At 40.7% G+C, this 23261-nt stretch overlaps 1 protein-coding gene across 3 annotated transcripts in view; it reads right to left on the reverse strand.

The window, feature by feature from the left end:
* Positions 1–23261, reverse strand: part of LOC126457693 (uncharacterized) — a 294532-nt gene that overhangs the window by 89645 nt on the left and 181626 nt on the right. Inside the window, exon 3 of one of the 3 annotated variants that reach the window (XM_050094218.1) lies at positions 19956–20339. The exons of the other annotated variants lie outside the window; for them this stretch is intronic. Within the exon in view, the coding sequence (XP_049950175.1) occupies positions 20278–20339 (62 nt within the window). The 3' untranslated portion in view covers positions 19956–20277. The remainder of the gene's footprint in view (positions 1–19955; positions 20340–23261) is intronic. 3 annotated transcript variants of the gene reach the window in all.

Raw genomic sequence — 23261 nt, forward strand, 5'->3', positions numbered from 1 at the left:
AGTCCAAACTAAAATGGTCTCTTACTCTGGCTTCCAATCATCAAAAATTAATTTCTTCTCTAGACGCTAAAAATGGTAAAAAGAGGGGGTAGACTATATAAGAGAATTAGTTGCGATGAATTGGAAGAAATGCATTGAGAAGTTATACGAAAAAAGTACAGAATGCAGGTACAGATAGGACATTTGGAAATAATGAAAATACTGCAGTAAAACAAACCCTGTTCTTTCCTTGTGTTATCCCACTATGTGTTTGTGTACCGTTGGGTATTTGTGTTCTTCCTGTCTTGATGTGTTTATCTGATGAGAGTTACGTTGTACAATTTTTCTGATAATATGTTATTTACTTTGTAAAGATGTTTAGACATTATCTATTCTGTTCTGTTTTGTTGCTCATATGTGAAGCTCATGTTTCAAAAGTTATTCTGATCTTTATGTACGTACTTATGTCATAATTCTTGTAACACTGATGTGCATGTTTATTTCTATTCTTTTGTAAAGCCTGTTTTACTACAAATGTTATCTGTAGTATTAAGTTTTAATGATGTTTTCTGTATCTTTGTAATTGTATTCTCATGTTATAAAATCATAATGGACACCAGTTCAGAAAATGAAGTAACTTGTAAGCATTCGTATCAGTGCACACGTTTCTGTTGGTCATAGTATAAGGACAATATGTGAGAAGTAGGGACTGTTAGTGTTTGCACGTCTGTTGATAATTCAGCAAGGGACTGGTTAACAGCACTGCTGGTTCTAAGGACAATTCCAAAACTTTGTGAGTGCACAAGTGTTGGTTTATGGACTTGCTATATTGTCTGCAAGACTTCTAAGGACAATTCCAAAAACATTTGTGCGTGCACTAGTTGTGGTTTATGGACGTGCTATATACTCCGCAAGACTCCTCGATAATGACTGTCCACCTGCACAGTCGCAATAGATGGCTGCTGGCTGTATCTACAAGGACTATAGTGGGTCTGCCTCTTTGATGGCCCATCAATACCATTATCTCTACAAGGGCTACAGTGGGTCTGGATATTTGATGGGCCACCAATACCATTATTTCTACAAGGACTGCACTGGTCTGCACCTCTGGTGGCCCACCAATGCCGTAATCTCTACCAGGACTACAGTGGGTCTACTCTGTGATGACCTACCTACCAATATTCTTCAAAACTTCGACTGACTCTGCGGTAGGTTTGCTCTGTTGTGACCCATTACCTGTCAGCATGTCAAGAGTCAGCTCTGTCTTTCCGTTGGAAGCACAACACTATATCTTCAAGACTGCACGGAAATCCACTACTTCCGTATGCATTCTCTTTTACTGCTCAGACTTTGAGAAAAAAAAACACTGCAATTTTACTGTGATGAATGATCAGGACTGTCTTTATAAACTGTGAGAAAATTTTAGCTTTTGACCAAAATTGCATCAATAACTGTGTGCATTTGATATCTTTGTTATTGTAAGTATGAAAAAATTCATCAAATCATTATTGGCCACTACCCAAAACAATTTGTAAAATTCTTTGTGGGGAGCATGGGGGCTATGTAAGTAGGCTGTTTAGGTTTTCTTATTGGTAACGCCACGTAACGCTCTGTATGAAAATCACTGGCTGTGCTGTGTGCAGTCTGTGGCTAGTTTGCATTGTTGTCTGCCATTGTAGTGTTGGGCAGCTGGTTGTGAACAGCGTGTAGCGTTGCGCAGTTGGAGGTGAGCCGCCACCAGTGGTGGATGTGGGGAGATATATTGCGGAATTTTGAGAGCGGATGGTCGGGACGTCTGTCTATCAGAGACAGTAAATTTGTAAGATTGGATGTCATGAACTGCTGTATATATTATGACTTTTGAACACTTTTAAGGTAAATACATTGTTTGTTCTCCATCAAAATCTTTCATTTGCTAACTATGTCTATCAGCAGTTAGTGCCTTCAGTAGTTTGAATCTTTTATTTAGCTAGCAGTACTTGCGCTCGCTGTATGGCAGTAGTTTGAGTAACGAAGATGTTTGTGAGGTAAGTGATTTGTGAAACGTATTGGTTAATTTAGTCAGGGCCATTCTCTTGTAGGGATTTTTGAAAGTCAGATTGCGTCCCGTATAATTTTTCTAAGGGGACGTTTCAATTGCTGTAAACGTGCGACTTGTAAGAAGTTAATCCATCGTGTTGTGCTTAAAAAAAAATCTTTATGGTCTAATGAATGAATGGAGGAATGACCTGTACATTCAGAAACATCTAAAATCTTTGTCGAAAGTATGTAGGTTTATGTAAATATTCCCAAGCGATAAATGCTATGGAAAGAATAAGTAAATCAACTGTAAATTTACTAGTTTCCTAACTGTATACCACAAATATGAAGTAAAATAAAATAAAAAATGCTCCAGCTGCAACAGAAACATAGAGCAAACACTACTCTCTAAGGCAGAGATGTTAAGAACCCAGAGACGTCTTTGGACAAGGCAGTTACAAAAAAATCAAGCATTACCAAGGACAAACATGTGACAGGACACCCACCGATAGGAGCTGAAGAGACTTGAGAGTTACTGCTTGCAGGGAAAAAGGGAAGGAAACTAGATCTGACCAGAGAGCTGTAACAGCAGTTTAAAAGGATTTAATAGTGTTATTAATGAAAAACTAAAGATAACCAGACTGGATTACGCAGCTGTTTCATTAACCGTTTCCTATACTGGTACACATACAAAAAATTTTATGTAATATTTAAAGAAAAAATGATTTCACAACAAATACGTATTTACAGGAAATATCCCTTGTGTGCACCTGGCAATATCCGATGTTTGATGAGGAACTGATCACTCTTCATTATGAGTAGACAGATGTCTGACTCGTGCAATCCTCTTTTACACATGTTTCGTCTTTATAAATGCCAATTAAAACATTCTCAAAGAAGTATGAAGATTCAGAGTAATGTGGTTACATTGGGAGATATGCTCGTTACTCCAAAATTCGTATTTCTCTTAGGAGCTGGAGAAGTGTGTCTAAGCGAATTTCTAACAATAAAGTTCTTTACGAAACGAGCCGACATCCTATTTTCATTAAGTGATTACACCTACTGGATCAAACACATTAAAATTTTGACAAAAGATTACTTTCTCTCGTAGCACACCAATCCTCTAACACAAAAGCAGGGTGTAAGACTGTTGTTAATTGAATACTGTGAGGTATTTAAATTTCATCCACTACAATCATATCTCATGAGAAAATGATCGAATGTGTGTGCGTGTGTGTGTGTGTGTGTGTGTGCGTGTGTGTGTGTGTGTGTGTGTGTGTGTGTGTGTGTGTGGGTGGGTGGGTGAAAATACAGCGAACAAATCTGATCTCAGAAAATCTAAGTAAAAAAACGCTATGGAAGTAGCAAATAATTACAAATTGTTATTAAACAATAAGTTCTTGCAAATAAAAAAATCATATGCGTACTGCAAGAAGTATTGTACAAAAGTGTAATAAACAACAAAGGATTGTATATAATATATCAGAAGAAGTAATTTTTTATGATTAATTATTAGTCAGTTTGTTATATTGTAGTTACTACTTCCAAACCCTGTTAATTCAGAATAATAGATTATAACGTTTTGTTTATGGCAATACTGATCTTCTCCCCACGATGCCCAGACCTCAAATGAAGACGTCTACATATAGATCATATGAAACTATGTGGTTCCAGGCAAGTTTATAAGTTTCAAACATATATTGGTACACCGAAGTGAAAAATGAGAATCTCTTGCAAGGCGAAGAGCAGAAAGCAGGATTCCTGCTCAATGGGTAGATGCCCTTACTACGACTAACCTCTGTGCACAGAGGCTTTGTACAGCTCCATGCATTACCATAGCATGCGTCACACAGCAGTCCACATTCCGATTCACGTCTCGTCCCACTTGATATCCCCCTTGCTCTGCCATAACATTGTTCCTTATACTTTTCTGCGCATTTTTGTACCAAAGACGGCATTCTGACCTGCGTCTCCTGCTGGCTGCAACACGCTGGCAGAACGGCTTTGCTCAACTGCAGGGACTACCCTAGCATCCCCCTGCCTCAATCCAGATTTCCACTGATGCCACATTCCTCTTCATATTCCCCTTAAACTGATTCGTTCAACATTGAGGTACTCTTCCAGAATGTCAGAGGGACGTGAGGTTACTTGGACTCTGTTTTGTGTACGTTGGATAAATGAATCGATTCTATTTAATATCATCTGTAGTGATTATTCTTAAAAAAAACTGATTGCACACATGTGTAAGGAAAATTTGTTGTTGCCATATGCCTGGCTGCAAATGCTTTGTTTGTCGCAGTCATGGTGGAATATTCGGACTACCTGTCAGAGTTGCTTATTATTCATGACATACATTTGTTTAGGCAGTATATGTGCCGTGTTCAATTTTAACTGAATCTTATGGAATAGGCACCAAATCGCAATCTGTTTGGTGGTGGCAAATATCGTTCGTACGCTGAGCACTGTCTACATCTACATTAAGGGATTTATTTAAGAATTAATGACTCACAATAATCCTTTTGTAGGAAGAGTGGATCTAATCGCACAGTTAACTTCCATACATCTAATACTAGGGGTAACACCCCGGGGGATAAATATCTCAGTGCCTGACAGCTAAAGCCAAACTTACCATTAACAGCTATTGCTGTCTACTTAGCAGTATTTTGCGCTAAGTTAAGAACCTTCTGTTGCAAACATGGAATATGCATCAGTTGCACCAGAGCGCAGGATTTATTCTGTAGCAGGAGCGCCTATTCGTACGCCGATACACAACAAACACTGTGAATGGAGCACTCTGGCGGCTGTGTATGTTGTATCCGGACTCAACAGCGATTTGATGCAGGCGCAGACATGATATTGAAGATGGAGTGACATGTAACAAAAGTGTAACGTGGATGGCGATTGTCATGACGCCTGAAAACCCGGACCCCCAACATAGCATACAACTTACAGCTATGGTGGCTGTAGCATGTAGAGCCAGGTGGGTGGTACTCAGGTACCTCTCCTAATGGATTAAAGTCACTAGCTTGCAGTCTCTCGATATGGCCGGCTTCACGACGTCTTCTGTCAATCTCGGGTGTAACCAACAGCATCAGTAGTTTACAGTGGCTGTGTTCCATCACAGCCAGCTGGCAGATGTCTTGGAAACAGTCTTCACTCGGGCAGCGGGAGCACATAACGAGTCGCAGAAATAGTTTACGCTGTAACTAGCAAGACTGTCATGCTGTCAGAATCAGATTCATACAGTATGACCAGACAATGAGACTGGGGCTTCTCAAATGGAAGGAATTTAAGCTAGACCTAAAGTAATCATGGCAGACGATGTGGTCATCTGCCCTCACTAACTGGAGATGCCAGCAGTCTGTCGACGCCGTTGTGTCTGAGTTATTGTCGGTTTTCGCTACCTTCGCACTCCCCTAGAATGCTAAGATGCCATCAACCGCAAAACTGAGATGTCACATGTTACTACTCAATTCTGAATGGCACACATATTTACCTATTGTTTGCAATCACAGTGCGTCCTCTACACTTCTTGCTTATGGCTTAGCTTAGTGTGGCAATGCCCTGTCCTCTGTAACTCTGACACACTTGGCGTGTTGAAGATATCGAATGTCACACATGGTGTGAGCCGTAATTGGTTCTCTGCTGTCTGTACCAAGTAATAATTCTGAAATTTTATCTGTTTAATCAGGAATTATAATTGCGGCGCAACGGTTGTGCCGATGATATTGTCAGCACCAATTTTTATTTCTGGCGATATAATAGATTCGCTGTGTGTAATCAATCTTTGTTAGTCATGTTTTCGATCAGTCGATATTTGTATTAATTATCAATTGGTTTTCTTTTTTATTGTGTGTGGTTGCGATTGTGGCAGTGTGTGCCAGTTCGCGTATTTCTTAGTCACTGAATATTACAATTACAGCTTGAAGTGCAATGTCCCTTAAATATTTTAATTACGTTACCGGTGTTTCATGGAATGTGTTTTTCTTTTGAAGTACATTGTAAAGATAGAATAAATTGTTTCAATCGTTGCAGTACATAGAACTTTATTGTTCTATGGTGTTAGAAGTAATTCTACCTGCCAAATATGCAATGTTGCTATAAGGAGTGTGTCAATTAGAGTAGGCCAATTTTTCATACAGAGTTCTTTTGAGAGCAAATTTTTTTCCATGTTTGATTGCACACCACCGACAGCTATTCCACAGTTCCACTGTCGCTGTCTTCAGAAGCCAGGAAGCAGGTATATTGAAAGGTTGACTTAATTTCAGTTAAAAATTTGAAATGAAAGAGACATTCTGCTCAGCTTACTACCCGACAGCAACATCCTGCCCTCCATTCACCAAACACATTACAAGTCACATAGTAAGTTGACAGATCCGCTGTCACTGGAGAATACAAAAAGTATCGAGATGCAAAGATTAACTGTAGGAGGTAGAGACCTCATCAGTAATCACACAAAATCCTCTCTCGTGAATAGAAAAGACAACAACAGGCAAACATTATATACTGGTCCATTTGAAATAGGCATTCTTCTAAATGTTGGTGCTTACTTGTAAGTACATCCTGGATAAACAATATTAAAGACTATACACACACCACTATTTAATGAGCAGCATCTAAAATGGTTTTCAATTCTGATGTCCACATAATGAATTATGAATGAATTTAGATTCCACGTTTTGTAGATAAAAGTCCACGTAACTCGACGATTTACATTTAGTACGAAGCACATGTGTTCTTGGTACAAGTGTATGTATACGTAGAATAGTGTGTGTACATATGCATTATTAACCAGTTGCCATGTTGTGGAAGACACTTAGAATAATCTATAATGAGCTGTAAATACTTAGTGAAATTGAACTTTTATGTCACTTAATTAATTGTGTCCTGCGTACATGTAGGAATGGTTCCAGTCAAAAGGAGTCATCACACATATTAAGATGTTTATACCATTGTGTCAGCGGATGAACAGTTCCTGTTTCGTAAAATGTGGTCGGCCGCTGACGAATTCACAAGCGCATTGTCAACTGTGCTTCCTTGACCGGCAGAAACGGACGTCTACACATGTTTTTCTTGAGGTAACCAAAGGTTCTGGCTGAACGGAGCATGTTGCAGTGTTTCTCAACCGAATTGTTGAAGATTAGGCTTAGTCCGATTGGCAGTGTGGGGGCTTGCGTTGCCGTGCAACAAGAGCTTTCCATCCGACTGTCCGAAGTCAAATGGAAAATCCTAGACTAGAAACCAACCACATCTTGTGATATCACACCTACATCATACCTGCCTCCAAGATCCTTTCCTCGGAGGAATGGAGGCTGCAGCTTTATCTATATGACATAATTAGTGGTGTGAGGTACCATTAGGTGATAGTGCCTTTTTGCGGTAAATATGGCAAAAAATTGTAGTCTCTCGATGTGATTGGCTGATGCATTCGAGGGCTGTGCCCTAAAACACCAGCTTCCTTTCAACAACACTTTTGGAAAGGTGCATTAAACTCATCTAACATTCTGGAATAAGTTTCTTTAAACAGAAGCTATCGCCTACTTCATTCGAACGTCGGAATTACAAGCATAACTAAAAACAAAAGGTAAACGAAAAGTAACTAAACGTGTTAATGTTTTGGGCCAATTTTATTTGAAGTTACAAGAGTAACATAGAAAAATCTATAATTTGAACAAAAGCAAGTAATCAGTAGTGTGTATTTTACCAAAGATTGGACCAAATATGCAAAAATAAGTGGAGGAGATGGTGATGGAATAGTTGATTATGTAAATTTTGATGTAACCTATATTTGTGTTTTTCTCTTGGTAATGTCTTATCTTGCTGGAAGGTATAACAAAAATTTTGTTCATAGAGGAATAGAGTTTTACTGAAGAAACATTTCGTTAAGCTCATCCCCTCAGGAAGATTTAACGAAATGTGCGGCATATGTGAAGCCACCGTTAAAAATTAAATAAATTTTTCAATATTTTTTAACTTTGCTTTAGGGTACTGATACGTTGAAAGATCGATATTAGGTGCTATAGAGAGATGTAATGCGAGTCAGCAAATGAACGTGTAAAAGGGTTATGATTGTATGCAAAACTCTTTGACGTAAGCGAATTACTTCATACCCTATTGTAAATTAACGATAAGGAAAATGTTATCGCCATTCAATGAAAAAATTGTAATGACTGTTACTACCTCAGGGCTAATTTTCATGGTTACAATGATAAACAAATGTACAGAATAACATGAGGGGAAGTACAAAGGGTTTTATGTGACCAGTTGTGGAGGTGACGTTGGCAAGAGTAGCGCCGAGGGAAAAGATGGTGGAAAGAAAGGCAGATGCATGGGAGCCTTCACAGCGTGTGTAACGAGCTGTGATGGGTCCGCTAAGATGAGGCTTATTTGGTGCTGTTGTTGTTGTGGTCTTCTGTCCTGAGATCGGCACGATGCAGCCCTCCACGCTACCCTATCCTGTGCAAGCTTCTTCATCTCCCAGTACCTACTGCAGCCTACATCCTTCTGAATCTGCTTAGTGTATTCATCCCTTGGTCTCCCTCTACGATTTTTCCCTTCACGCTACCCTCCAATACTAAATTGGTGATCCCTCGATGTCTCAGAACATGTCCAACAAACCGATCCCTTCTTCTAGTCAACCTTTGCCACAAGCTCCTCTTCTCCCCAATTCTATTCAATACCTCCTCGTTAGTTATGTGATCTACCCATCTAATCTTCAGCATTCTTCTGTAGCACCACATTTCGAAAGCTTCTATTCTCTTCTTGCCCAAACTATTGATCGTCCATGTTTCACTTCCACACATGGCTACACTCCATACAAATACTTTCAGAAACGACTTCCTGACATTTAAATCTATACTCGATGTTAAAAAATTTTTCTTCTTCAGAAACGCTTTCCTTGGCATTGCCAGTCTACATTTTATATCCTCTCTACCTCGACCATCATCAGTTATTTCGCTCCCCAAATAGCAAAACTCCTTTACTACTTTAAGTGCCTCATTTCCTAATATAATTCCCTCAGCATTACCCGACATAATTCGACTACATTCCATTATCCTCGTTTTGCTTTTGTTGATGTTCATTTTATACCCTTCCTTCAAGACACTGTCCATTCCGTTCAACTGCTCTTCCAAGTCCTTTGCTGTCCCTGACAGAATTACAATGTCATTGGCAAACCTCAAAGTTTTCATTTCTTCTCCATGGATTTTAATACCTACTCCAAACTTTTCTTTTGTTTCCTGTATTGCTTGCTCAATATACAGATTGAATAACATCGGGGATAGGCTACAACCCTGTCTCGCTCCCTTCCCAACCACTGCTTCCCTTTCATATCCCTCGACTCCCATAACAGGCATCTGCTTTCTGTATAAATTGTAAATAGCCTTTCGCTCCCTGTATTTCACCCCTTCCACCTTCAGAATTTGAAAGAGAGAATTCCAATCAACATTGTCAAAAGCTTTCTCTAAGTCTACAAATGCTACAAATGTAGGTTTGCCTTTCCTTAATCTATTTTCTAAGATGAGTCGTAGGGTCAGTATTGCCTCACGTGTTCCAACATTTCTATGGATTCCAAACTGATCTTCCCTGAGGTCGACTTCAATCAGTTTTTCCATTCGTCTGTAAAGTATTCGCGTTAGTATTTTACAGCCGTGACTTATTAAATTGATAGTTCGGTAATTTTCACATCTGTCAACACCCGCTTTCTTTGGGATTGGAATTATTATATTCTTCATGAAGTCTGTGGGTATTTCGCCTGTCTCGTACATCTTCCTCACCAGATGGTAGAGTTTTGTCAGGACTGGCTCTCCCAAGGCCGTCAATAGTTCTAATGGAATGTTGTCTACTCCCGGGGCCTTGTTTCGACTCAGGTCTTTCAGTGCTCTGTCAAACTCTTCACGCAGTATCGTATCTCCCATTTCATCTTCATCTACATCCTCTTCCATTTCCACAATATTGTCCTCAAGTACATCGCCCTTGTAAAGACCCTCTATATACTCCTTCCCCCTTTCTGCTTTCCACTCTTTGCTTAGAACTGGTTTTCCATCTGAGCTCTTGATATTCATACCAGTCGTTCTCTTATCTCCAAAGGTCTCTTTAATTTTCCTTTAGGCTGTATCTAACTTACCCCTAGTGAGATAAGCCTCTACATCCTTACATTTGTCCTCTAGCCATCCCTGCTTAGCCATTTTGAACTTCCTGTCGATCTCATTTTTGAGACGTTTGTATTCCTTTTTGCCTGCTTCATTTACTGCATTTTTATATTTTCTCCTTTCATAAATTAAATTAAATATTTCTTCTGTTACCCAAGGGTTTCTACTAGCCCTCGTCTTTTTACCTATTTGATCCTCTGCTGCCTTCGCTATATCATCCCTCATAGCTACCCATTCTTGTTCTACTGTATTTCCTTCCCCCATTCCTGTCAATTGTTCTCTTATGCTCTCCCTGAAACTCTGTACAACCTCTTTCTCTTTCAGGTTATCTAGGTCTCATCTCTCTAAATTCCCACCTTTTTGCAGTTTCTTCAGTTTTAATCTACGGTTCATAACCAATAGGTTGTGGTCAGAGTCCACATCTGCCCCTGGAAATGTCTTTCAATTTAAAACCTGGTTCCTAAATCTCCGTCTAACCATTATATAATCTATCTGATACCTTTTAGCATCTCCAGGGTTCTTCCATGTATACAACCTTCTTCCATGATTCTTAAACCACGAGTTAGCTATGATTAAGTTATGTTCTGCGCAAAATTCTACCAGGCGGCTTCCTCTTTCATTCCTTAGCCCCAATCCATATTCACGTACTACGTTTTCTTCTCTCCCTTTTCCTACTCCCGAATTCCAGTCACCCATGACTATTAAATTTTCGTCTCCCTTCACTACCTGAATAATTTCTTTTATCTCATCATACATTTCATCAATTGCTTCGTCATCTGCGGAGCTAGTTGGCATATAAACTTGTACTACAGTAGTAAGCGTGGGGTTCGTGTCTATTTTGGCCACAATAATGCGTTCACTATACTGTTTGTAGTAGCTTACCCGTACTCTATTTTTTTTTCGTTATTAAACCGACTCCTGCATTACCCCTATTTGATTTTGTATTTATAGCCCTGTATTCACCTGACCAAAAGTCTTGTTCCTCCTGCCACCGAACTTCACTAATTCGCACAATATCTAACTTTAACCTATCCATTTCTCTTTTTAAATTTTCTAACCTACCTGCCTGATTAAGGGATCTTACATTCCACGCTCCGATCCGTAGAACGCCAGTTTTCTTTCTCCTGATAACAACGTCCTCTTGAGTAGTCCCCGCCCGGAGATCCGAATGGGAGACTATTTTACTTCCGGAATATTTTACCCAAGAGGACGCCATCATCATTTAATCATACAGTAAAGCTGCATGCCCTCGGGAAAAATTACGGCTGTAGTTGCCCCCTGCTTTCAGCCGTTCGCAGTAACAGAACAGCAAGGCCATTTTGGTTAGTGTTACAAGGCCAGATCAGTCAATCATCCAGACTGTTGCCCCTGCAACTACTGAAAAGACCGCTGCCCGTCTTCAGGAATCACACGTTTGTCTGGTCTCTCCCCTCCGTTGTGGTTGCACCTACGGTACGGCTATCTGTATCGTTGAGGCACGCAAGCCTCCCCACCAACGGCAAGGTCCATGGTTCATGGGGGGAGTGGGGGGGGGGGGGGGGTTTTGGTGCTAAAGTTGTGAAAAAAGTGCTATCAAACATTCGGACGGCAGCGGCCTTTAAGCCCCAAAAACGTCTCCAGAATGCATCAGTTCGGAATTTTATGATGGAATTCGGCGTGTAAAGATGGAGAAAAGCAGCGGAAAGCTACCACAGAGACACTGTTAAAATTTTTTGCCCCGCTATCGAAGGGCGTTCACTCTAGTCTGGACAGCTGGCGTGGGACTTTCTCTCAGCAGCAAACAGCTTGCACCACCTGCCCGTGATAAGCATAGGTCCCGAGTTCGAGTCTCGGTCCGGCACACAGTTTTAATCTGCCAGTAAGTTTCATATCAGCGCACACTTCGCTGCAGAGTGAAAATCTCCTTCTCAGCAAACAGCTAAGGTTATTATGTACACTGAAAATGTATTTATTTGAACAGAAATAGTAGAAAGAAATATGTAAGGAGAGTTTTTTTTTCAGCTACGTTTTGTAAAGACAATACGATTTTGCTCGATTTCGTACGAGAATTATTTAATACTAAGAATCGGTCACACGCGGAATCGGCGGGTTCGGTCACATGACGACGGCCATCTTTGTGTTGGCACTACTGCTGACGGTGTGTGTGTTACCTTTGTGGACTTTCAGCGATAAAGGGATGAGTTGAAACGACAGATTCTGAGACATAAAGAGGCTCGGAGGGCTCCTTCAAACCGTAACATACACATCAACAACAACAACATCCACTGAGCAACACTTTTGTTTTGTAGCCGTTTGTAATTTCACTAATTGTTATTACATAATCTTGTTAGCTAACTTTCTTAAACAATATACGGGGTGACGAATAAATGCCAGCATGCGAATTTTTAACCAGATTCCAATCAAAAATTTATCTCTCATAATAAGATTGAGTGCGTTTAGAAAACTCATAGTTGGTGAAAACGAGGAGCTGTCAACACTGTCATATCGTGTAGGGCATCGGAGTATAAACAGGACTGTGTGTCATCCCAAATAACCGTGCCAGGCCTTGCAGGTCATTGAGTGGTCCGATGAAACAACAAACCTGCACCCCCACAGAGCAGTTGTTCAAATCCTTGTCAGGTTTCTTTTTCATTTCTTGGATTCCCGTTCCCTAGTTCTCATCGTTCGTAAGTTGGGCATCATTTCAACACAGGACTATGGACTATAAAATGATAGTGGCCTATGGCATTACAGTGGGATCCATTAAACTGCGTGTATGTGTCTAGTGACTGCATAGTGGACAACCATGACTGCTCCTGTCAAGTTTATTTAGGGCAGCTCGAAAGAAGATTATCGTTAATGAAGTAAAATGTCCATGCAGCGGGCACCAAGTGAAAAGGTACTCCTTATGTTCCAGATCTAGACTGCAATAACAGAATGGGAAGGAACTGTTAATTAGAACTCAGGGAGAAGTTGTACTCTAATTGACATTCTATTTATTTATCTTAAACATGGCAAGACAACAAAATTATTAAAGAAACATTTCACAAACACTTTTATTTAACAAACGCCTTACTAACATTGGATCTATGGTGGACAGGTGATTTGCTGGGATCAACGCTTGACACTAACTAGAACACTAATCGCTCTGTCTGACTTCATACACGTGAATCCAGGTTATGGCACCAAACTATGCCAAAACCAAGTATCTATATTCTAACATACAAAAAAAAAAAGAAAGATATGTTTTGAAAGAAAAGTGTGCTGAAAAATATATGTTATAGCCCTATGTCGCAGCAGTGAATACTCTATCCTCCTGCTGTTGAAAGCGCCACACCACGATGCGTTCGCCGACTGAAGTCATGGATGGCGGCAATCTGTTATTAAATGCACCTTCCCGAAAAATGCAAGTACACGGCCTCGAGTTCAGTTAATTCAGAGACACGGAAATCCAGATGGATTCCAATGTGCAGGTGGACCCATTTGCTGGTCTGCCAAACCAATTCGACTCCGTGCCACAACTGTGTGTGTTGCAATATGTCAAACGTTTAGACAGCCGACTCAAGACAAATAAGCACACGCACGCATCACTCGTTGTGACCATGATGATATAAGCAGTACCTCTGACGGTTCAGAAGGTGACGGGCACAGGCTCTAAGTTGAACACTAGCAATGGACGCAAGTCTCACTATTTAGGTAGAGACCTGCACTTCTTTACTACCGAAGCCCCAGTACAAGATACTTGTACAAGAGTGATTCGTCTTCCTTTCTCTGCGCTTCCTGCTCAGCTCGGTTCGAAAAGCACATTTCTCATTGTTGACTTCCCCCACTTTCGTACAAGCCAATCATGACAATCAGAGACCTTAAAGTTAATTGGCAGAAAACAGAAAAAAGATTCAGCTCCGCAGCCTCTTTCCCACATGTTTGCCATGTCACTCGCTAACAAAATACAGAGTGGAAGCACAGCCATCCATAAACTGTTTGTCAACATCCCTGTTGCGTCCATTTAAAATTTTCTAAAGAATAGCCATAAACTCGCCAACAGCCTCATGCTTTCACAAACATGTTTTGAAACAGAGTCTGGACATCTGGACGCCAGTTTCCGTGTCCCACGGAAATTCACAGAACGTTTACATTTATTTTGGCGGCTTGGTCACTAACAGAAGCCCATTCTCTGCTTTATTCCCAGGCTACAAAGCGCTGTCGACGACTCCTCGGCGCTCCCCCATATACCTGGACGCCAGCCTCCCATCTGGCACCAACTTAATGTGTTTTGCACAATGTGACCATGGCACGCAGCCGTCTGGAAGTGTCTCCTCACCATTCCCCAGAAAAACGCGCTTTGTCGGCCCACCAACGTCTTGCTTCCACTGCAGTCGTTTAAGTCGGCACCCTGTTCATTTGAACGCATGTAAAGCTTACCATATTACCTTCCCCAGAGCACGCAAACACGACTATTAACTACTGCCCTCCATTTCATAACGTATGGAGTCAAATCACACTGAATATCATATTCCCTATGAACACGAAGAGGCATAACACCGAATCAGAAGTGAGTATGCCCTGCAGTCTCTCAAGCTTCCTGAGGAAATGCAAAAAAGATAAATATCTTAACACGTTTTTGATGCTGAGTGTTTCCGATGAATGGCCTGCTGTGGCTCGTAGATATGGTACACATTACCACAGATGATGTCATCATGATGGGAACTGTTTTCGTCACTTCAAGCACAGCCTTTTGGGAAATGGGTAACCTTCGCATACAAGAAATGACCGCTGATAAGTGTGGTCGGTTAGAAAGGGGGTGACTTACGTGTAAGCATGCAGAAAGAACTAGAAGTTGTTTCGTTGACTTTACTGCATCCAAGTTAAACAGCGGGGCTTCCACTGATCCCATTGATGACGCCACATGGCGTTCATGAGTGGATCAGCATCAATACCAATGGTGAAACCTGCTGCATCGGCGTCCGCCAACCTGCTGTTGCAGACATAGCGCACCCACTCACCTCACGCCTAAGGGGTCGCCAAGTATTTTGGCTGCATAGGTAGCTTGGGACGTGTCTGGCTGCTCCCTCAAACGCTACTAGTGGGTCCCACGTACAGCGCCAAAGGGAAAATATCTGGCCACCATAGTTACAGTAAGACTTAGCAGCCAGGGCATATTCGTGAGTGACCGCAGACTGCTCTTCACCCGGGAGGTCGCTAGTTGGCTCCTCTGACCCGCCCCAGCCAATGGCAGCTTGCAGTCCGCCGGACGATGTCACCAACAGAGCGGAGGCTAGCGGTCCTCTCGCTTCTCGCGCCGGTGTAGCTCCAAGGTGCGGCCCGCCCCGCCATAGCTATAGCGCGTCCTTGCAGCGGAGGTTGGTAGTAGTTTCAGCAAGCCGGTTGGCCACCAAATTCATCACCAGAATCTCGTCGAGGTTGGTGTACAACGTAAACAATCGTTACTCACTCGGATTCTAAACATGGACACAGTGGCGACAAGACTACTCTGCATTTGAGCCTCCAGGCTACACCCATGACGTATTTTCTCTATAGTTACAACGTCAGGTCCACTCAGCCCCCGTCGGTCACTACACACAGTTCAATAGGTGCACTTCTATCTGCAATGTATCGGTTCTTCACAGCACGTCAGTTCTCTGTGCTGCCCTGAGTTCAACACACTTGTGTACAGCGCCCATCGTGCCTTGCCTTCACTCCTATGTGCAGTGTCATAAACCTGCGCCCCAGAATTATTTGCTAAATATCAACGTTACCCGAGAAAGCGATCTGATGTGACAGTCGGTATCTTAACTACCGTCTTCCAGCCACAGCTGCACGAAATTTAGAAGAAGTCTCAAAAAAACACACCTGCACGTGGCTTGTTTTTGTGGCGCAGCAACACAAATCTACAGGCTAGAATCGTGACAGAAGTGCTTTTGATCCCTTACCTATTACTGGAGAATTTGCATGTGCCCTTGCATCGTTAGTTCCTTTGCAATGCATTCCATGATGCGTTCCAAAAGTTTCTCTCTGTGTTCAGTTACACCTTAGGTTTCGGAACGATGGTACACTGCCACACTTTAGAATAGAAGCATTTCCAGGGAAGAGAATCGATCATGGATTTTCGATGTCCTGGACTCCACAATACCCGGACATTAATCCACTAGAGTCTAATTTCGTGTGTATGTCTGTGTGAGGGGAGCGGGAAGGGAAAGTTAACAAAAGTTGATGCAGACGTGTTTTGTATGGTCCAGCAATATATGATCCAGCTAGTTGCGTTGTCTTTGCAAATGCAAGGTAGTTGAACAACTTTCCTAAAGTGAAATTTGTTCTTGTGTCTACGTGCCAGCACTGTAAAGATAAGCCTGGACGATGGATGTCTAGAATGGAAATATAATATGTAACATAATGTGCAATTTAGTGTCCTCTACGTACTGCGTTTCTTTACCTCATTGGATACCCTCGATTTTATTGTGTGCACTACCATTTTCAACCGTTTTTAATTGTATCATAGACAAAGCAAAGCATACGTTTTGTATGTAAGAAGTATGTGTTACGTCTTTATGTTAAAAAGAAAAACACAACATACCACAATAGGAGGTGTCAACTGGATACTGTTTGATGCTTTAACTGAAAAAGAATGTTTGGCGTAAACTCAACTTGAACATCATTGAGTCTGAGTCTCCGATTCCCACGGCATTTTCTCGTCTCACTGAGCTAACGGGAGAGCTCCACCTCAGCCCAGAATTAGTGCTACTTGTTCTTAGCCCCGCTGCATGCAGTAACAGCATTATCAGAGCCTCATTTTCTGAACTTAATTTCTGTTAACCAGTGAGTCGGACTAAGGTTAGGTATATACACTTTTGTCTTGAACTGGGCTGAGCAATCAAATGCCTACCGTGACGTGCGGCAATTTTTTTCATAGTGTATACTGTTGGCTACTTCTAACAAACAAATTACGTGTTTTGTGGCAATTTGGGATTTACATTTAATTTTAGTGCTGATTATGATTAATTTATGGTTTCCTTAATCGAACTGACAATAATTTTCTTACCCGTCTCGATTTATCTTTCTGCATGTGGATATAACACTATTTTGTATAATTTATTTGGTATTATGCTTTTTTCCTTGAATAACTGATGTACATAATAACTGATGTACATAGGGATCTGACGACAGCTGAGCGTGTCACCAAAGCTGGATGCATTCCAAAAAAGAGATTTAAACACAAGACTTCTGGTATTACCATAAATTCTCATACTCGTAAATTCATGTTTCTCTACTCAAAGAGTAATTGAACGGGTTGTACCAGACTTTAATCGACTACAAAAAAAAAGCAGTTTTCGGTAATCAATATTGGAATGTAAGACCGTGGTTACTAATAGATCATTGAACTTTCATATGTGTGAATAACAGTAATGTAACCGCTTAATCGTCTCGTGAGATAGGACGAAATTTGTCTGCTTTCCCGTGGAACTACACCGAAGGGAGCAGCAAAAGAAGAAATTAATCCATGGCACAATCTCAAATACAAACAGATGAGTAGCAAGATCAACATCGACGATGTTGCAAATTGTGTAATATATTCGTCCTCCAAATACGACTCTGTGAAAGGAACAATGTTTACTATTTCATGTCATAATACTTTAAATTACGGTAGTACTCAGTGTTGATGTACGCATAAAGAATTTAACGATAATCTTATCCTCTCATTCCTATATCAGTGAAAGATAATCACAATTCCCTCTGAAATAAAATATAAAATATAATTTGGCAATGTGAAAGACAAACACAAAAAGAAAAACATTACCTTTTATTCAGAAAGTACAACCACAATGGCGATAGCTTTACTTACCTGGTAAACAATTTCTGTTAATACGTTAATACGGGATTCAGGATATTGTTTACCACTGTTAGCGATCGCATACGATTCCGTTAATGCTGTGAATGCATAATTTCATCTCTCTGTCGTTCTTCGCTTCCACTCGCTGGTTATAAGACTATAAAACTAAAATATAATAAGTTTTAATTCCATTATATTGTTTTTGCTTCTTTCTTTGGCTTATTAAATTGACATATCTATTACCAAAATTCTTTGTTTCACTGAGTACCCTTGAGGTCATGAAGCCGCAAGTAATTTACAATGTTTTAATGAACAAACACGGAAACATAAATTAAAAACTGTTCTAGCATAAGGCATCATTATAATTGCAGAAATGCTGCATTCAAATGAAGATAGGAAATTCATACAGCGCTCGTATTGACCCCAGCGTCCGTTAGTGAAAAGCTACACATAAATTTCGATGTTCTGTAAATATAAAACTGAACTGATCATGTCTAGATAAAACTTTCTTTGGCGGAGAAAGTCATATGGTTTAAAACTAACAGTCAGTAAAACAAAGGACTCTTTTTTACAGTTGACTTCTCTGGTACTAGGGAGGTTAAAATTGAAAGTATTTTTTCTTTCAATAAAAGACGTTACTAATTAAAATTCAAAAGTCAGAGTATATTAATAGGGAAATCATGTCATCCAATTGAATTAATAGTTATTGTGCAAAATGGCTTTGCACTTGATAAGGCGGCATGTATGTCTCCTAATTTTTCATTGTGTTAACAATGCAGGTTGCCCTATTACGCGTCGTGCATATTACTCGATTCCATAACGCATTTGCAACCCTCTGCCTATCGAGGGCTACGTACTGTAGCGTGTGACAAGGCGATGTGTGACGCAACCGTGACAGAGCTCGAGATACTCCTTGTTGTATTCCTTCAAGAAACCGAAAAGACGAATCGAAGAGTTCTTGCACAGATGGAGCTACCTTTCCTTCATCATGACAACGACGCAGCATGCACAAGCGCTGCGACATGCGCAACAACCCGACACCTTGTACACGAGGCCACAGAGCATCTTCCATACACCCCGACTACGTCCCATCCGCCCGTCATCTCGTTCCAAAACACGAAGGAAACTTTTAGTGGGTTTCACTTTGATAGTGATGAAGCGGTGCAAGTAGAAGTATTGTGTTGGCCCCTTCAACTAAGTCAAACATTCTACAGTGAGGTTATCAGAAACTGTGCTCTCGTTTGGATGAACATCGTGACACGAAGAATAAGGGTGCAGAATGTTAATAAAGTTTATTTTATTCAAAAAGCTTTGTAAATTTTGACATATAAAAATTAAGAGACATTACTTTACAGTAAGCACTTCTACTTACCCTTCAATTGAGAAGATCTACTAATTGAGACGGTAAAGGTCAGTTTTACTACTTCGATAATGTGAACCCGCATCTTAGAGTAATATTTCAAAGTTTACTTTGCATAATAACTTGCAATAAATCCATATAGAACCGTGAGATATGCCATCATTTCCTCTGAATTACAAATGGTTCACGTATTTCTCAGGCCAGGTAAGGACCAGCCGTGGCGTCAGTCGTGAGTCCTTGCTGTGGCCGCCGGTGTCCACGTGGCAGTCAGTGTGTTACGATTGGAACTGGATATTGGGATTATAGGAGGTCAGCGTGAATAATGGATGAAATGCATTTGGTGATATTAATAATAAGCATTTATCTGTCAGTAGCCGGCCGGTGTGGCCAAGCGGTTAAAGGCGCTACAGTCTGGAACCACGTGACCGCTACGGTCGCAGGTTCGAATCCTTCCTCGGGCATGGATGAGTGTGATGTCTTTAGGTTAGTTTGGTTTCAGTGGTTCTACGTTCTAGGGGTCTGATGACCTTAGAAGTTAAGTCCCATAGTGCTCAGAGCCAATTGAACCATTTTTTGTTCGTCAGTATTTACGTGAACCTGTAGGTAGAGAAATATCTTTTGCTGGTTAAGTATAGGAGTTGACGTCATGAAACTACACTTTTATTGCGTCAGCATACAACTATTACAGAAACAACAGAAAGATAAAAAGAATACAAATGCAATGTTTTTAATACTGATCTTTACAGAAATGAAATTTACTGCATGTCGTGAAATAATCAGAAACTGACACAGAATAGGATGTGTAGATTCCATTGTTTATGTTTAAATAAATGTGTCAAGGTCTGACACTCTGGCAGTTTCTTTGCTCCTCTGGAAACAGCAGATGTCTTCAGTCAGCAGGTCAGCCATTTAGTCTCCACTCCTTCGCAGACGATTCAAGCTGAGGCAACGGACTGGCAATACTCCTAGTTCCTGGGACAATCTGACAGGTATGGTTTACACTGACTCTTTGGTTTCACCACGTAAACTGCAACGAAGAGAAATGCGCTTTACTAAAGATAGGAAGTACAAAAATAACATAGCAGTTTAATTTTACTAGTGATAAGACAACGCTAAGCCTTCACCTTTTTTACATAGTGCGAATTTCACTCTCAGCATTGTGACAAGATTATGTTATGATCGTGTATGAGAGATAATGTGGGGTCACACAGTGTGCTATGTTACAGGGTTCCTATCCCTACTGGTACTATAGCAGACAGTTGGAAGATTGACGACGCGAATAAACCTGACTTACTAGCGTATTTCGAAAGTTTAAGGATGTCACTAGAACCACATTCCTCTAGGTGGGTAATGCTCCTGGCATGCGAAGCATTCAGTAAGCAACACATGTATCCTGTGACGAGGCAAATGACGAGAACCTTAGGGATCTCGGTTTACTTTGCTGTGAACTGATCTGGCGACCCCTGAGTTTGTGATTTCGAAATGGTCAGAACTGCCGTTCCCCAGTAACCGTAAAGCATTGTCGCACGTGAGCTATCTCATTGGAAAGCTGCGCCTCACGAGACCATCTTAACCCTGGAACAATCCAACGTGACTAGAAGAAATGCGTTTACTCTGTCCTTCGTGTACACGTCAGCAACGGTATTCCGCCGTCCGAACGTTCGCCCAACCACTTGTAACAACCCGATTGTAGAACCCATAACGAACACCGTTTTGTTGCAAAAAGGAATAGAAAAGTCAGTTATCTTGACCGTGATGACAGCTACTGACAACATTATTTACTCTCTACGCAGTTTGATAAACAACAATTTTATGTAAATATTAATGCTTCTCATAAAGAAAGAAGTGAATGAAAGAATATCATATGATACTAAACAGAAACCGTAAGGAAGCAATTGAAGACACTATTATTTACGAAGGTTAAATCCCAGACCATAAATTCACCAAAGATAACATTTATCCTAGAAAAGGGATGGAGCCGCATCAAGCTCTAAGTTCTCTGTGACTACAATGTAACTCGGCAATGGAAATGTTAGATTCAGTTCTCTCTAGTACTCTTGCAATAGTAGTACGCATCTTAAGCGTTACTAGATTGTTCTAAAACAGATCTGAAGATTAAAAGTTTTACGGTTGGAAGTATTAGTCAGAAGTCGGACAGAAGTAAAATCATCTTTCCCGTTTAGACAGATAACGGGATAGATGTTGCTGATTTGTGATGGGACTTAGCCTTAGTGATACTTAACAGTCACGAACATCAGAAGACACACAAAGACGCTCTTCGCTGACATAAACTGAATTATTAGAGTTGAACAGGCAACAGATAAACGCAATCACGAAGAACTTACAGTTACACCGTGTTGTCAGAAGCTATCGGCAAAGTCAGAACTTCGGATGCTAAACGACGAAATTACCCTGCAGAAACTCTGAATGAATTCTGTACCCTTATCCATCACACAGAATGCCAAGTGTGGAGAGCGCAAGATCACCAAAATGTTAATTGTTTTGAGACAGACCAAAAGTTTGTAGTAGTGAGACCTTTCATGTTCCCCAACTCTAGAAGATTCACATTTTGTTAGAGTTTGAAGAATTATTCTCTTGAAATTGCGCCTATGATACTCTGCACGATCCCTGTGAAGTTATGGGCTTCTGCTTTGTGCGAGATGAGAGGCAACTTTCTGTATAATAATCGTCCGCAATATTATTGCACCTGCGACTGGGGCATTTCGGTCGGCTCATCATGAGTTTTAATTGTGATATTTTGCTAGGACACGATGAGCAATTTCACAGTACAAGCACAGCTGTCCTGAAAACTTCGACCGAAGATGCGTTTTCCTTAACCACTGTTCTTGATGACTGCAATGTATCAGCCTGCTTACAACAGTGGCCACGAAAAGACAAACTAAATAATGTCGTGTTTGTGTAGTAACAAACTTACTACACATGTAGATTTTACCTCTTGTTTTGTAGACATGTCCATCTACAGATTCATTATTTACCTTTCATGTAACAGCTACTCTCGTGGTAACCAAAACACATGCAGGCACAATTTCTAATTCAGTTGAAATCTTAAGTAGTACTACCACAACGCCACTTCGCTATCCTTTTTTCTAGATACTTTGGTCTGGCCTAAGTAAAGTGCTTTTACCAGGTTCTTTTTTCACTGTTCATTGACTCCTAATTAAAATATGAGGCATGCTGCTATTTATAAATGCCTCAAATTTCGGACATTTTCAGCAATGGTTGTACTAGCGCAGTGTGTCATCGTCTATAAGTAGCATATAGTTCGTTCTGATATTACGTTGTACATGTTAACTTAGTGAATGAGTGTGTGCCATAATTTAATGCTAGCATGATGTTTCCGATTAGATGTAGTCCAGAACGTTCACTTATCACTGCCCATGTTCACCTAATCCTTCGTCTCTACATCAACGCGTCGCTAAATTTTAAACTTCGAAGCCTATTTCTACATGTTCCTAAACGTATGACGGGTATTGTTTATACGCACTAATCCACTTTTCGGCCTTCTACAGGGTACGACGAAAAGTGTACGTTACCTATCGATTTACAGTGTTTAACTTAGCGTAGGTTTGTGTACAAAGCTGCCAACACATTGACTGTGAAAATTGAGCACACGCTATGGACCGCGGTAGAGATGGCAACTTCCGTCTCCTGTTAAAATGTCTTTTCGTAAAATGCTGAAACTATAGCCCATTTCGAACTTGACTTCGCGTTACACGACATAATCCTCGTAAAAAAATTCAAAGGTGTGTAGAAGTTAAAAACATGCAGTAGTTTTGCGGGGAAAGAAAGTTAGTGTAAAAGGTGGACTAAATATGAGCAGCAAATTCCTCTGAATGGTTTTGGTGGAGAATCATGAAGAGTTGTAATTTCGTAATTTCGGTATGGGCGTCCCTGATCCTTGATGATTTGGTTTCATTCATGTTTTCAC

The sequence above is a fragment of the Schistocerca serialis genome, chromosome 2 (genome assembly GCF_023864345.2).
Source record: "Schistocerca serialis cubense isolate TAMUIC-IGC-003099 chromosome 2, iqSchSeri2.2, whole genome shotgun sequence".
Taxonomy (NCBI): Eukaryota; Metazoa; Arthropoda; class Insecta; order Orthoptera; family Acrididae; genus Schistocerca; species Schistocerca serialis.